Here is a 14,157-nt window from a genome sequence, read left to right on the forward strand (position 1 = left end):
ACCCACCTTGCAATCCATCTTCCATCTATCTAGTAGTTGCCTATATTGGAACCAAGAATAAGTAAAATTTTCTTGTGCTAATTCTTCCCGTGATTTTAATTGCCAGTTTTGTCCATCCCATTTAAGTAACTGTCTATAAGACACCATATCCATTTTAACCCCTCTTTTATTCCTTCTATCGCATGCCAAGGTATAGCCCATAATGGTACTTTAAAATCACTTTTATAATATTTTCTCCAAATCCTAAGTAAAGAAATTCTTAAAATATGAGATTTAAAAGCCCAATCTATTTTTTTATTAAATATTAAATAGGCATGCCACCCATAAAGTAAATCCCATCCCTCTAGATAAAGTATCTCAGAATTTGTCAAATTTACCCAGTCACTAATTAATGTTAAAACCACCGCATCATAATATAATTTCAAATTTGGTACCTTGAGTCCGCCCCTCTCACGGAAGTCTTGCATAATTTTGAACTTAACCCTTGGTTTTTTCCCTGCCCAAATAAATTTATTGAGACCCTTCTGCCACTCATTTAAATTAATCTCATTTTTCAAAATTGGTAACATTTGAAACAAAAAAAGAAACTTGGGTAGAATATTCATTTTTATCACTGCAATTCTTCCCATGAGGGATAATTGCAGCTTTTCCCAGTTCTTCAAGTCTTTCTGTACCCCGACCCACAACCTTTCATAATTGTTTTTAAATAATTTTACATTAGAAACAGACAGCATCACCCCCAAATATTTTACCTTATTAACAATCTCAAAACCCGTCGAGTTAACCAAAATCTGCTTCTCCTGACTCGACATATTTTTAGGTAAAATTTTAGTCTTATTTACATTAATCTTAAAACCCGAGACCAAACCATAATGGTGAATCAACTGTAATAAGTTTACTACAGAATAATCAGGTTGCGACAAAGTAACAACCAAGTCATCCGCAAAAGCTCTCAACTTATATTCTTTTTTATTAACATATATTCCTTTAATTTCCTGAGACTCTCGAATTTTAATCAATAATATTTCCAATGTTAAAACAAACAACAATGGCGATAAAGGACACCCCTGTCTAGTACCTTTCTCTATTGTGAAAACCTCCGACAAACCTCCATTAACAATAAGTTGTGCTGTTTGTTTTTGATATATTACCTTAAGGGCTTGTAATATGTTTTCACCAAAATTCATTTCTTCCATTACTCTTAGCATAAAATGCCAATTCAGTTGGTCAAATGCTTTTTCAGCATCTAAAAATATGAGCCCTGCAGGAACTTGGTTGTTCTTATCTAAGTATTCTAATAAGTTAATAATTTGTCTAACATTGTTTTTCATATACCTTCCTGTTATAAACCCTGATTGATCTTTATGCACAAGATGATGCACCACCCTCATAAGCCTATTTACCAAAATTTTTACAAATATCTTATAATCCACGTTTAAAAGAGATATAGGCCTATAGTTTTTTGGTAAAGTAAGATCTTGATCCTCCTTTGGAATCAATGATATAAAAGCACTACGCCATGAAGGAGGAATCTCTAAACCCTGTAAGATACCATTAAAAAGATCATTTAATGGTTGAATCATCTCCTCCATTAAGGCTTTATAATAAACAGCTGTTAACCCATCCGTACCCGGTGCTTTCCCTAATTTCAATTGTTGAATTGCTGAGGCGATTTCCTCCTTAGTGATTAAACCATTAATTTCATATTTCTGATCCTCAGTCAGTTTAGGAAAACTTGCCTCAGCTAAATATTTATTTATATCTAACAGTTGTACATTAGTAGATTTGTATAGGTTTTGATAATAATCCAAAAAAGATTTTTTAATTAATTCCTTCTGAGAAACTAGTTTACCCTTATAATTTATTTTCTCTATTATTCTCAGTCTCTGTTTCTTTCTTAATTGATAAGCCAACCATCTCCCCGGCTTATTAGCATTACAAAATGTATTTTGTTTCATAAATAATAAATTGGTTGCAGCTTGATCTGCTATCAACATATTAAATTGTGACCTTAATAACTTTACAGATTCTTTAGTACTTTCATCAGAAGGATTTAGAATCAAAGCCCTTTCTTTTAGTTTAATTTCATCTTCAAGTTCTCTACGTTTCTGAATCTGATTTCGCTTATAAAAATTATTCATTTTTATCAAAACACCGCGCATAAATGCTTTACCTGCATCCCATACCATTGACATTGAAGTCCCCTTGTACATATTCAAAGCAAAATAGTCCTTTAAACACTCCTTTAGTTTTTGAACATTCTTCTCTTGTCTAAACAAATTTTCATTAACTCTCCAGGATCTTCTTTCCTCTTTCTCTTGAATCAACTCCATCCAAACTGGACTATGATCCGTCAGTGATCTAGGAAAAATCTTTACATTCTTTACTTTATTATACAAATCCGTGGTAATCAAGAAAAAGTCAATTCTTGAAAAAGATTGGTGTCTGTCAGAAAAAAAAGTAAAGTCTCTCTCCTCTTGATTACGTTCCCGCCAATAGTCCCTTAATTCCCAGTCTTCTTTCATATCAAAAAAGGCTTTAGGTAGCCTTGCTTGTTTAAGAAAAGGAGAGGAACCTTTCTTATCCCTTTGTGTGTCTAAGACACCATTCCAATCACCCATTAATACCACTGATCTATAATCAAGCAAAGTTATTTTTTGGTGTAACTGTTTATAAAATTGTTCCTGTTGTTGATTTGGAGCATAAAGTCCAACTATAAGTACTTTCTTACCATAAATACCAAGTTCAATCATCACATATCTCCCCTGGGGATCTGATTCTACCAGACAAGCTGGCAGGTTTTGTTTGACATATATAACAACTCCCCCTTTCTTCCCAGGTGCAGGAGATATAAAATGAGATCCCAAACGAGCATTAACTAAATATTTCTGATCTTTAAGTAGAATATGAGTTTCCTGTAAACAAATAACATCATTGGTATGTTGCTTCAAATAATAAAAGATTTTTTTCCGTTTCTGAGGAGAATTCAATCCATTAACATTCCAGGTCAAAAACTTTGCCATCTCCCTTGGCACGCAGCCTGGAGAAGACACCATCAAACTCTGACAGAGCTGCGTGTGTTGCATAACTCTTGGGTCTTGCTCCTCCCACCGGCGGTGATGCACTTCCAGGAGAATTCTCTTTGGGCTCTTTTTTACGTTGCTCTTTCTCTTTACGCTTATAAGCTGCACGAGTCATCCTCTGCTCTTTAGCCTCCGTTTGGCGTTGCTTTGCCACTTCTATCATCCCTGCGGAAACCAAATCTAGTGCCTCAGATTGCTGCTCAGGTTCCTTAGCACTCAAAGATTTCCGACCAGATGAAGTTGAGCCTGCACTCAGGACCGAAGTATAGAAATCTCTAGCTTTGTCAACTGTGTTCAATCTGTAACGTGTCCCAGCATGGCTCAAAACGATACCCATCGGAATTTCCCATCTGAATGGCATCGATCTAGCTTTAAGCTCATTGGTTAAAAAAGCAAAATCTTTCCTACTTCTTAAGATTTTAGATGGGATTTCCTTTAGAATGATGACATCTTGGGCGGCAATCTGAAATCTTTTGTTGTAAAAAGCTTGTATAATCTCATTCCGCAGGGACTTCTTTGTAAAGTAAATCACCACATCTCTGGGCAAATTCTTCTGCTTAGCAATCCAGGAGTTGAGTCTATAAATTTTTTCTACTTCTCTCTGTAATTCTCCTTTATCCATATCCAAAGCCAGCGCCAGATCACTAAGAACCACCTCCATCAAATCTTGATTCATATCTTCCTTGAGGCCTCTAATCCTCAGAGCATACTCCATTTGTCTGTACTGAAACATCAAAATATCTTCTTGTGAGGAGTCCACCTTCCTTTCCACGTCTTGAATTTTGTCATCTAAAGAGTCAACTTTGTCTTCCACTTCCTCAAGCCTTGCATCGAGCTTAACCACCACAGTAGCCAAACCTGAAACAGCTGCCAGTATATCTTGTCGTAATTCATTATTATTTTCTTGCAATTTAGACTTTATCCCCGTTATCTCTTCTTTGAGATCAGATTTAATTTCTGATTTAATCTGTGAAACAAATTGAGTCATTTCCTCTCTCATTTGAACTACAATCTCTCCCATTATGCCTCTAACCTCTTGCACTGAAAGTCCAGGTAGAGGAGGGGAGGGTGGTGGCTGAGCCGGTGGTGCATGTTTAGATTGTTGTTGTAGCTGTGCAGTGGAAGTTATAGGAGAAGAAATAACCTTGGGTATGAGGAAGGCTGCTGCCTCTTTGAAGCCATTTTAAAAAGCACAATTGTCACTTCCCTTTCCCCTCCAGCCAAAAAGGGAGGAGGAAAAAAAGAAAAAAAGAATTTTTAAAAAGAGACAAACTATAATCATTAAAAGTCCAGAATAAATCCCAAGAATAAGTAGTAAAAGAGCAAACAATTCAAAAGAAAAAATTCTAAGCCAAAAGCAAAAGCAAAAGCAAAAAACAATCCTTAAAAAGGGAAAGTAAAACAAAAGAGAAAGGAAAAAAAAACTCCGACACTTTCAAAACGCCATCTTAAGTCCTTTCACTAGTATAACAAAGAAAAGGAGGAAAAATAGTAAAAATCAAAAGATAAAAAATAAACACCTAAAATATAACAAAAAATCCTTTAAACTGCTCCGTCCGTTTAAAAATTACTCACCAAAATGCTGTAAACACGGAGATAGAAGCGGCGGTTTCTTTTGCTTCGAAGGAAGCAAAAACAGCTGGGAGGCGGAGATCAGCAAGAGCTCCGAGGGAACACTCCTTTCACCCCCTCTAGAAATAAATCCAGAGGGGGTTTAGGGGTTCTACCTCTACTCTTGCGTTCTCTATCCCTTCCCTTTGCCCGGGAAGGGATTTCCGAGCCGCGGGCCAGCTAATGCGCGCTGCGCTCCGCGGCTCTGACACTTCCCCAGCTGGACGGCTAAAAGCTAGCCGCCATCGCCGTCGCCTCCCACCGGAAGCTCCCCATGATTTAGAATTTCTTAGCTTATTTCTTAGCTTATTTCTTCTTCCTTTCCTATAGAATAAGTATGCTGAATCCTTCTAAATCACCTCTTTTCTTCTTATTAACTTGCTTTTTTCAGTTCAGAAGGCAGCAATGAGAAACAAATCACATTCTGTGAGTAGAAATGGAGAATTTCTAAATTACTATCTAGTTATCTCTGATTAATAAGTAAACTCATTTTTGGTACTGCATGCATTTGGCACTGGGGGCAAAGTGTGTTTGTACCAGGGCAGTGTGTCTTTAGGCTAAGCAAAAGAATGGCAATAAGAGCTTTGTCCTCTCACAGGAACTAGAAACATATGCATCGGAGAAAGGAAGTTTATTGTGCATTTATTGATTTATATAAAGTTATAATAGAGGAAATTTTTCACCAGTTGGCATGATCTGACTTCTAGTCCTTTCTGATCCTTATATGGTCATTTTATAAGTTATCTTGCATTTTGTCAAGCAGTTCAGCCAAAGCTTTGCATTTTCAGAATGCAGGATTGATATTCTGGAAAGTGCTGTTTGAACTGCATCTCTCCTGAGAGCCAGTTTCATGTACAGCAGGGGTGGAGAACTATGGCCCCTTTATGACCTGTGGACTTCAACTACCAGAATTGATGATGATGATGATGATGGAAGGGATCTTGGAGGTCATCTAGTCCAACCCAATCCTGCTCAGGCAGAAAACCCTATACCATTTCAGACAAATGGCTGTCCAGTCTCTTCTTAAAAACTTCCAGTGTTGGAGCATTCACAGCTTCTGGAGGCAGGTTGTTCTACTGATTAATTGTTCAACTGTCAGTAAATTTCTCCTTAGTTCTAGGTTGGTTCTCTGATTAGTTTCCACCCATTGCTTTTTGTCCTGCCTTCAGGTGCATTGGAGAATAGCTTGACTCCCTCTTCTTTGGGGCAGCCCCTGAGATATTGGAAGGCTGCTATCATGTCCCCCCTCGTCCTTCTCTTCATTAAACTAGACATACCCAATTCCAGCAACTGTTCCTTATATGTTTTAGCTTCCAGTCCCCTAATCATCTTTCTTACTCTTCTCTGTACTCTTTCTAGAGTCTCAACATCTTTTTTACATCATGGTGACCAAAACTGGATGCAGTATTCCAAGTGTGGCCTTACCAAGGCATTGTAAAGTGGTATTAACACTTCACTAATCCTGATTCTATCACTCTGTTAATGCAGCCCAGCACTGTTGGCCTTTTTGGCAGCTGCAACACACTGCTGGCTCATACTTAAGTGATTGTCCACTAGGACTCCGAGATCCCTCTCACAGTTACTACTATTGAGCAAGGTATCACCTATACTATACCTGTGCATTTGGTTTTTCTTGCCTAAATGTAGAGCCTTATTTCACCATTTAATTTCATTTTGTTAGATAGCATCCAATGTTCAAGTCTGTCAAGATCCTTCTGTATCTTAAGCCTATTTTCTGGAGTGTTGGCTATTCCTGCCAGCTTGGTGTCATCTGCAAATTTGATGAGTTCCCCATCTATCCCCTCTTCCAAATCATTGATGAAGATGTTGAAGAGCACTGGGCACAGAACAGAGCCCTGGGGCACCCCACTACACACTTCCCTCCATGTAGATGCAGTTCCATTGAGGACTACATGCTGAATACCACATGCCGGTCAGCCAGCTACAAATCCATCTGGTGGTGATGCTTTCTAACCCACATTTTTCTATCTTATCAAGTAGTAGGTTGTGGTCTACTTTATCAAATGCCTTACTGAAGTCCAAGTAAATTATATCCACAGCATTCCTCTGATCCACTAATTTTGTCACTTGGTCAAAGAATGCAATAAGATTTAATAATAATGATGATGATGATGATGATGATAAAGTTGGAAGGGACCTTGGAGGTCATCTAGTCCAACCCCCTGCTCAGGCAGGAAACCCTATACCAGTTTCTTCTTAAAAACTTCCAGGTTGGAGGATTCACCGCTTCTGGAGGCAGGTTGTTCCACTGGCTAATTGCTCTAACTGTCAGGAAGTTTCTCCTTAGTTCTAGGTTGCTTCTCTCTTTGGTTAGTTTCCACCCGTTGCTTCTTGTCCTGCCTTCAGGCGCTTTGGAAAATAGCTTGACTCCCTCTTCTTTGTGGCAGCCCCTGAGATATTGGAACCCTACTATCCTGTCCCCCCTCATCCTTCTCTTTGTTAAACTAGACATACCCAATTCCAGCAACCATTCCTTATATGTTTTAGCTTCCAGTCCCCTAATCATCTTTGTTGCTCTTCTCTGTACTCTTTCTAGAGTCTCAACATCTTTTTTACATCGTGGTGACCAAAACTGGATGCAGTATTCCAAGGGTGGCCTTACCAAGGCATTGTAAAGTGGTATTAATACTTAACGTGATCTTGATTCTATCCCTCTGTTAATGCAGCCTAGCACTGTGATGGCTTTTTTGGCAGCTGCAGCACACTGCTGGCTCATATTTAGGTGATTGTCCGCTAGGACTCCGAGGTCCCTCTCACAGTTACTACTATTGAGCAAGGTACCCCCTATACTATACCTGTGCATTTGGTTTTTCTTGCCTAAATGTAGAACCTTACTTTTTTCACCATTGAATTTCATTTTATTAGTTAGTGCCCAGTGTTCAAGTCTGTCCAGATCCTCCTGTATCCTAAGCCTGTCTTCTGGAGTGTTGGCTATTCCTGCCAGCTTAGTGTCGTCTGCAAATTTGATGAGTTCCCCATCTATCCCCTCGTCCAAATCGTTGATGAAGATGTTGAAGAGCACTGGGCCCAGAACAGAGCCCTGGGGCACCCCACTACACACTTCCCTCCATGTAGATGCAATTCCATTGAGGACCACACGCTGAGTACGGCTGGTCAGCCAGCTACGGATCCATCTGGTGGTGATGCTGTCTAACCCGCATTTGTCTGGCATGATCTGTTTTTGACAAACCCATGTTGACTTTTGGTAATGATTTTGTTTGCCTTTAGGTGTTTGCTGATTCGTTGCTTGGTTATCTTTTCCAGAATCTTCCCAGGTATTGAGGTCAGGCAGATAGGTCTGTAGTTTCCTGGATCCATTTTTTTCCTTTTTTGAAGATGGGAACTACATTAGCTGTTTTCCAGACCTCTGGTAGTTCCCCAGTGCTCCAGGATCTTTGAAAGATATACTTCAGTGGTTCTGAGATCAAGTCTGCCAGTTCCTTCAGAACCTTGGGGTGTAGTCCATCTGGTCCTGGTGATTTGAACTCGTCTAGGCTGGACAGTTGCTCACTTACCATTTCCTTGCCTATCTTAACGTGTTTCTAATCTGTTTTTTACAGTACTGTTTTTGAAAGGTTGGACTATTTTTCTCTTTTGTGTAAAGACGGATGCAAAAAACGAGTTAAATAGTTCTGCTTTCTCCCTGTTGCTTGTCACCTTTCCACTTTCTCCCACTAATGGACCAATCATTTCCTTAACTTTTTTACTTTACTTTAACTTTCTTGTTTTTTTAAATATTGAAAGAAGCTTTTTTGTTATTTTTTTACTTTTTATTGCAAGTCTTAGTTCATTTTGAGCCTTAGCTTTCCTCTCTTCATCTTTGCAGGCTCGGGCTATTTGCTGATATTCTGCCTTAATTATGTGCCCCTCTTTCCACTTTTTATATTTGTCCTTTCAATGCTGGGAGTTGAAGTCTACACATTATAAAAGGGCCATAGTTCCCCACCCTGGTGTACAATAATGATTAAGGCATCCAGCTAGAAACTGAGAGAATAGTCTCACTTCAGGCACAAAGCCAGCTGGTGGTCACTTTCTGTCAGCCCTAGGAAGGAGGAAATGGCAAACCGCTTCTGAAAAATCCTGCCAAGAAAACTGCAAGAACCTGTCAGGCAGTCTCGGAGAACTGGACATTATTAAATATGTGTGTATGTGTGTGTGTGTTTGTGTGTGTGTATGTATGTATATGTATATATAATGGTCTTGTCAATATTTTTTCTGAGCTAGTAAAAAATACATTAGAACCTACTTCTGTTTCTCTTCTGTTCATGTGGATGGGTTGAGTGCGTCGCTCTTATTTTTTTTTTTTAACTAGTTCAGGCATTGGCTTTAAAGATTAAACAATATACCACTATTGCATATAGATTCCATCTGGGTGGGGGACTAGTTGATAGCTTACTAATAATTGCTAATTTTCTTTCAGTGAAACGCTTCAGAGAACCAAAGCATGAAAGACGTCCTTGGAGAATTTGGTAAATGTCTACTGTTTTTGCAGGCTGAGAGTGATTAATTATAAAAGATGTAATATGACAATGATTTCTATAAATATTATCTCTTCACTCTATCTTTTGTAAAAGAGAAAATCTTGCCAAATGTAGGAATAGCCAGTTATAGTTCTCTATAAGTAATAGAAACTTAATATTATGTTATTGGCAACATGGATTCCAGTTTTTGTTCAGTCATCTATTTGCAAAAATATTTTTTAATTGTCTTGCTTCCAAAAGGCAATTTTAAAAGTGTCATTACTTTCCATATTACAGTAATTTCTAAATCTAAAGTATATACATTTAATAAATAAATAAAGCTTCACACTTTTTCCTAGCTGCAATTCTTTCAACAAGCTTATGAAGCATGAGATCCAAGGGAACTTCCATACAGGTAGTCCTCATTTAACCAGCACTCGTTCAGTGACCATTCAAAATCAGGAGAGCACTAAATGAAGGGATTTGCAATGTATGCCTGAAGTTACATGATATATTGAACTGCCCTCAGAATCACCTGATTGTGATCTGAGCAAAATTCTTTTGCATGTATGACTGGTTGCCGAGTGTCCAACTATCATGTGATGGCTTTTTACCGTCTTCCCTGCCAGCTTTCCCAAAAAGTCAGTGGAGAAGCCAGAAGGAAAGGTCACAAGTTGCTACCACTGAAAGAACTCCCTCTGGTTTCTGGGGACTGGCTGTAAAAGATCCCTCCTGAAGTCCAAGCAGAATCTTGGCACAGAGCGTTTGCAGTATGGGGTGTTTGCAGCCACCCCCAAAAATCAGAGGGGCTTCTCTCTCTCTCTGGGGGCTGGCTGAAAATGCTCTGCTTGGATTTCAGAACAAACCTTTTTCAGCCAGTCTCTTTAAAGGCAAAAGGGCTGCCTCCCAAAGGATTATGGTCCTCTGTGGGGCCGAGTCCCTTCAGCAGGCAGCACTTAATGAGCTAGCAGATTGCTTAATGACTGCAACCAAGAAGTTTAAACAAAGCAGTCCTGACGTCTCACTTAATGATTGCTTCATTCAGTAATTAAAGATTCTGGTCTCAGTTGTGAATGTAAATTGAGAACTACCTGTCTGGTACACTTATTATTTGTCCCATGTTCAGTGCATTTGTTGAAAACAGGTTTTGGTCTAACCCATTTAAATTTGGCCCCTCTGTTCTAGAATAATGAGAAGTATATTTTATTCAAATGCTTGATTACCTGTCAATTGCTGTTGTGATCTAATGATGCTAGTCCTTTCACTCAAGAAATTTGCAAGATTTCAAAAGAGAATACTATTTAAAGAGAAATTTGACTAGATTTCAAAAGCCATTAAATACTTTGCAGTCTTTAATATCAGTATTTTGCTCTCTCATAGCTAAACCTGAAACTCCATAACTCTTCTTGCCCCATATTCTAGAATAAAACTATAATATCAACCATGTTTGTGGATGAGGGGGCGATTCTAGAAATATAAATTATAACTATATAGATTAAAATATGCAATTATTCAATTTGATGTCTAAAAACTTAATTTTTGTAGGTTTTTGGATACTTCCAAACAAGCCATAGGGATGATGTTCATCCATTTTGCCAATGTATATTTATCAGATCTTACTGAAGAGGATCCCTGTTCACTGTAAGTGAAGAACAATCTTACTGAAGTTCAGCTAACAAGTATACCAAGATATGCACCAAGTTTTATTTTTCAAAATTAACATATTGTTACCATAGAAGTACTGCCTAGACCTGATATGACCAAAAATACGTCCTCTTGAGTGCTGAAGACAATAATCAGTGATACTATGTCACTTGAATTCTTTAATCCTCCTATTCTTTAATCCTTCAATTTTCCAAAGGTGGAAAATTAGCTTGTGCTTTCTGGAAAGATTTTCAGGACTTCCTGTCCCCTGCTGTTATACATTTTTCTTTGTTAACCCAGATCCAACTTTTCCTTCATCTCTCTGGGTGATGTTTTGGGCTACAGCTGCACTGCACTGTTGAATTTAAGGGTCTCCAGGCTCTGAAATATAGCAAATAGCCAATACTTGTCATGGTAGTTGGCAATTTTTAGCTAACTGTAGCTAATTTTATTAAAACTAAAGTTGAACAAGGTTAGACCTGATTGGTTCTTTGATGGGGTGCATAAAACATCCCAAGATTTGTAGGCTAGATTGGAAAATCCCAAAAAATAAAGTGAAGTTAGTGGCAACCTGTTTCCATATTTTTTGCTAGGATAAAATCACCCAGACTCTAGAGCTTTTATCATTTATATTTAGTCTAGCCTTCAAATCAAGTTGATAAGTAGGTACAGAATATCTACAGAAAAGCATCAAGCTATTCCTTTGATGCTGTAATTGATGAATACATTAAAATTAAAACAATATACTACATTCCATTGTCAAGTGACATGCACAGTACCACAAAAACTGACTAACATGCAGTCAACTGCAGAAATTGTCCACTTTTATATTAGCTGAAGCAACAGTGACCTCTGCTGGCCTTTACATGTAATAATTGCTCAAATTACTCTAGCTATGTACTCAGTTTTGTTTATAGGCTTTCATACCCTAGTAACAAGGTGGTGAGTGTTTTTTTTTAAGTAAAATATTGCATTTTTCTTTTGTGCTATATTTTATGTATTTGAGCATTTGCAAATTAATTGAACAGGAATTTTGGTTGTGGTATTTTTAAACTGCTGTTTCTCCAAAGAGCAAAGGGTGGTGCACAGTTTCCTCGCCAATTTTTATTCATGCAATTGCTCCACGTGGTAGGTTATCTAATCAGCTTTATGGCTGAGCAGGGTTCTGAATCTAGGTTGTACTGACCCTATTGCAACATGCTAATGATTATGTCACATTTTTCTCTCTGTGTGTCCATGCTATGCTAAAAACTGTATTTAAAAATATTATTGCCTTTGCTTTAAATGAGACAGAGAATAATATTTGTTTGTATATTAGGAACTACAGTTTTTATATTAAAAGAAAAATGCTCAGATTAACTTACTTTTACAATGAGGCCGTTTCCATCTCTTTTATTTTGCTGTCTCAGTTTTATAACTTTATGGAGTATATATTAAAAATCCTTAGTAGCTGATCCCACTAACAGAGCTGTTCGAATGACCTGAAAGAATAATATGCTGTAGGTTACATCCTAGTTCTACAGTATACTAAAATTGAGGTTCTTTACCTATATACATAGAAATGCCATTATTATTATTATTATTATTATTATTATTATTATTATTATTGAGATTTTTTTTTATTGCTGAGACTGGGAAATGGGAGTATATTTTCAGAAGCTGAAAATGTTGATCGATAAAAATTTCAATCAAAGCTACACAATTTTAAGAAAAATCAGTCTTTAAATTTGTGTATGCTTTTCTCACCCTTTCAGATACCTTATCAATTTTCTGCTAGATGCCACCTTAGGAATGCTGGTAATTTACGCTGGTGTCCGAGCAGTAAGCAGTGTTGTTGAACGGCAGCAGTGGGAATCTCTTCGTTTTGGTGAATATGGTAAAAAGCATATATTATTCTTTGAAATAATTATTTAGGTGACATTTAGGTTTCAAATAGTTCTGTTGTTGGTATTTTGAGCGAAAGGTGTTTGAGCACTATAAATGGCCAAATCTTAAAATATATGAAATTCCAAACATTTTATTTAACAGTTTTTTCTGCTTTGTCTAAGTCTGATGAGCCAGTGCAATTTATTTTTGTTTTAATTTCTACTTTTTAAACTTGAGGACTTTATTAGATACTTCCTTCTTTTTCTTCTCCATTCTCTGATGACTACTGATAGCAAGAATAATAATACCATCACTATATGTGGTATAAGAGAGAACAAATTTCAAGGTGTTATGAACATCCATATTTTAATATTTAACCAGAAATCTAAATTGAATTCTTTATTAACCATTTCCAAAATACTCTTGCAAGTCACCAAGTTCTCCAGCACTGGAGATGGAGAATCCACCAATGGGTTTAGACTGTATTCCTGCCCAATCAGATCAAGTCAGCCAAAGTTGCCATGCCCATCCTGGACCAAAGAGATCCCAGTCTTGACTTGATCTCGCCCAGGACAGACGTGCAAGTGTGGCTCTTAGGCAGGTACAGTCTCCATACCTTCCTTGGCGCAGGGGAGCGCTTGGTTTGCATCAGAGCCTCTCCCAGAGTCTCTAGGGCAGCGGCAGGCCCTATCGCCTTCTTCACGCACGGCCGCCATCTTGGGCTGAGTGTTTGCAAACTCCGGCCGATTCCACTCCATTGCACAGCGGTAATACTGGAGGAAGGGGATCCTTCCTCCTCATTGATTTCTCAGAGCAAAGGGGGGTTTTCTCCTATAAGGGAAACTGCATTAGGACAGGTAGTTGGGGGGAGCAAATCTTCAGCTCCCCGTCGTTCATCAGGCGGCCATTTTGGGGGTGGACGCCATTTTGTTTACAGATAGGCCCACTATTATTCTGAGGCCTAAACACCCCAGGTGTATCTGACCCCTTTTTAGAGCACAATTAGTGATCTTATCTTCACTCCACCTGTGCTCCATTTAGACACTCTCTGTTATATCTTATTATTATTTGTCCTTGCGAACTTGGTGTCTCCCGGCCTCACCTGACTCATTTTTTAATCAGGTGGTTCTGATTTACCAAATTATCAACAGGATTTTTTTCTGGATTCCAGAAGTACCTGGTAGTGCATCTGTTCTTATCCATAACAGTCCCATCTGGATTCCAGGCGTACTCTGTAGTGCGTCTGTTCTTATCCATAACAGTTCCATCGGGACTCCAGGCGTGCCCTGTAGTGCGTCTGTTCTTATCCACACGACAGCCTAGCTGGGTTCCAAGCGTACCTTCTCGTGCGCCTGTTCTTACCCACGCAACAGTTTTCTACCTGGATTCCAGGCGTCCCCTATAGTGCGCCTGTCCTTATCCAGTGTACACACACTCTGATACCAGGGGTCCCCTATCGTGCTCCTGTGTTA

General features: G+C 38.4%; 1 protein-coding gene across 2 annotated transcripts in view; it reads left to right on the top strand.

Moving 5' to 3' along the window:
• The window catches only part of LOC120312749 (store-operated calcium entry regulator STIMATE-like), a 50,295-nt gene that overhangs the window by 8,875 nt on the left and 27,263 nt on the right, over positions 1-14,157 (top strand). For both annotated transcript variants that reach the window (XR_005557954.1, XM_039353881.1), the window contains exons 2-4: positions 9,136-9,184; positions 10,721-10,816; positions 12,574-12,695. Coding sequence is in view for 1 of the 2 variants with exons in the window: in XM_039353881.1 (XP_039209815.1) it covers positions 9,136-9,184; positions 10,721-10,816; positions 12,574-12,695 (267 nt within the window). In the remaining variant the exon portion in view is untranslated. The remainder of the gene's footprint in view (positions 1-9,135; positions 9,185-10,720; positions 10,817-12,573; positions 12,696-14,157) is intronic.

Source organism: Crotalus tigris, unplaced genomic scaffold (genome assembly GCF_016545835.1).
Source record: "Crotalus tigris isolate CLP2741 ecotype Arizona unplaced genomic scaffold, ASM1654583v1 scf7180000018537.1059022, whole genome shotgun sequence".
Taxonomy (NCBI): Eukaryota; Metazoa; Chordata; class Lepidosauria; order Squamata; family Viperidae; genus Crotalus; species Crotalus tigris.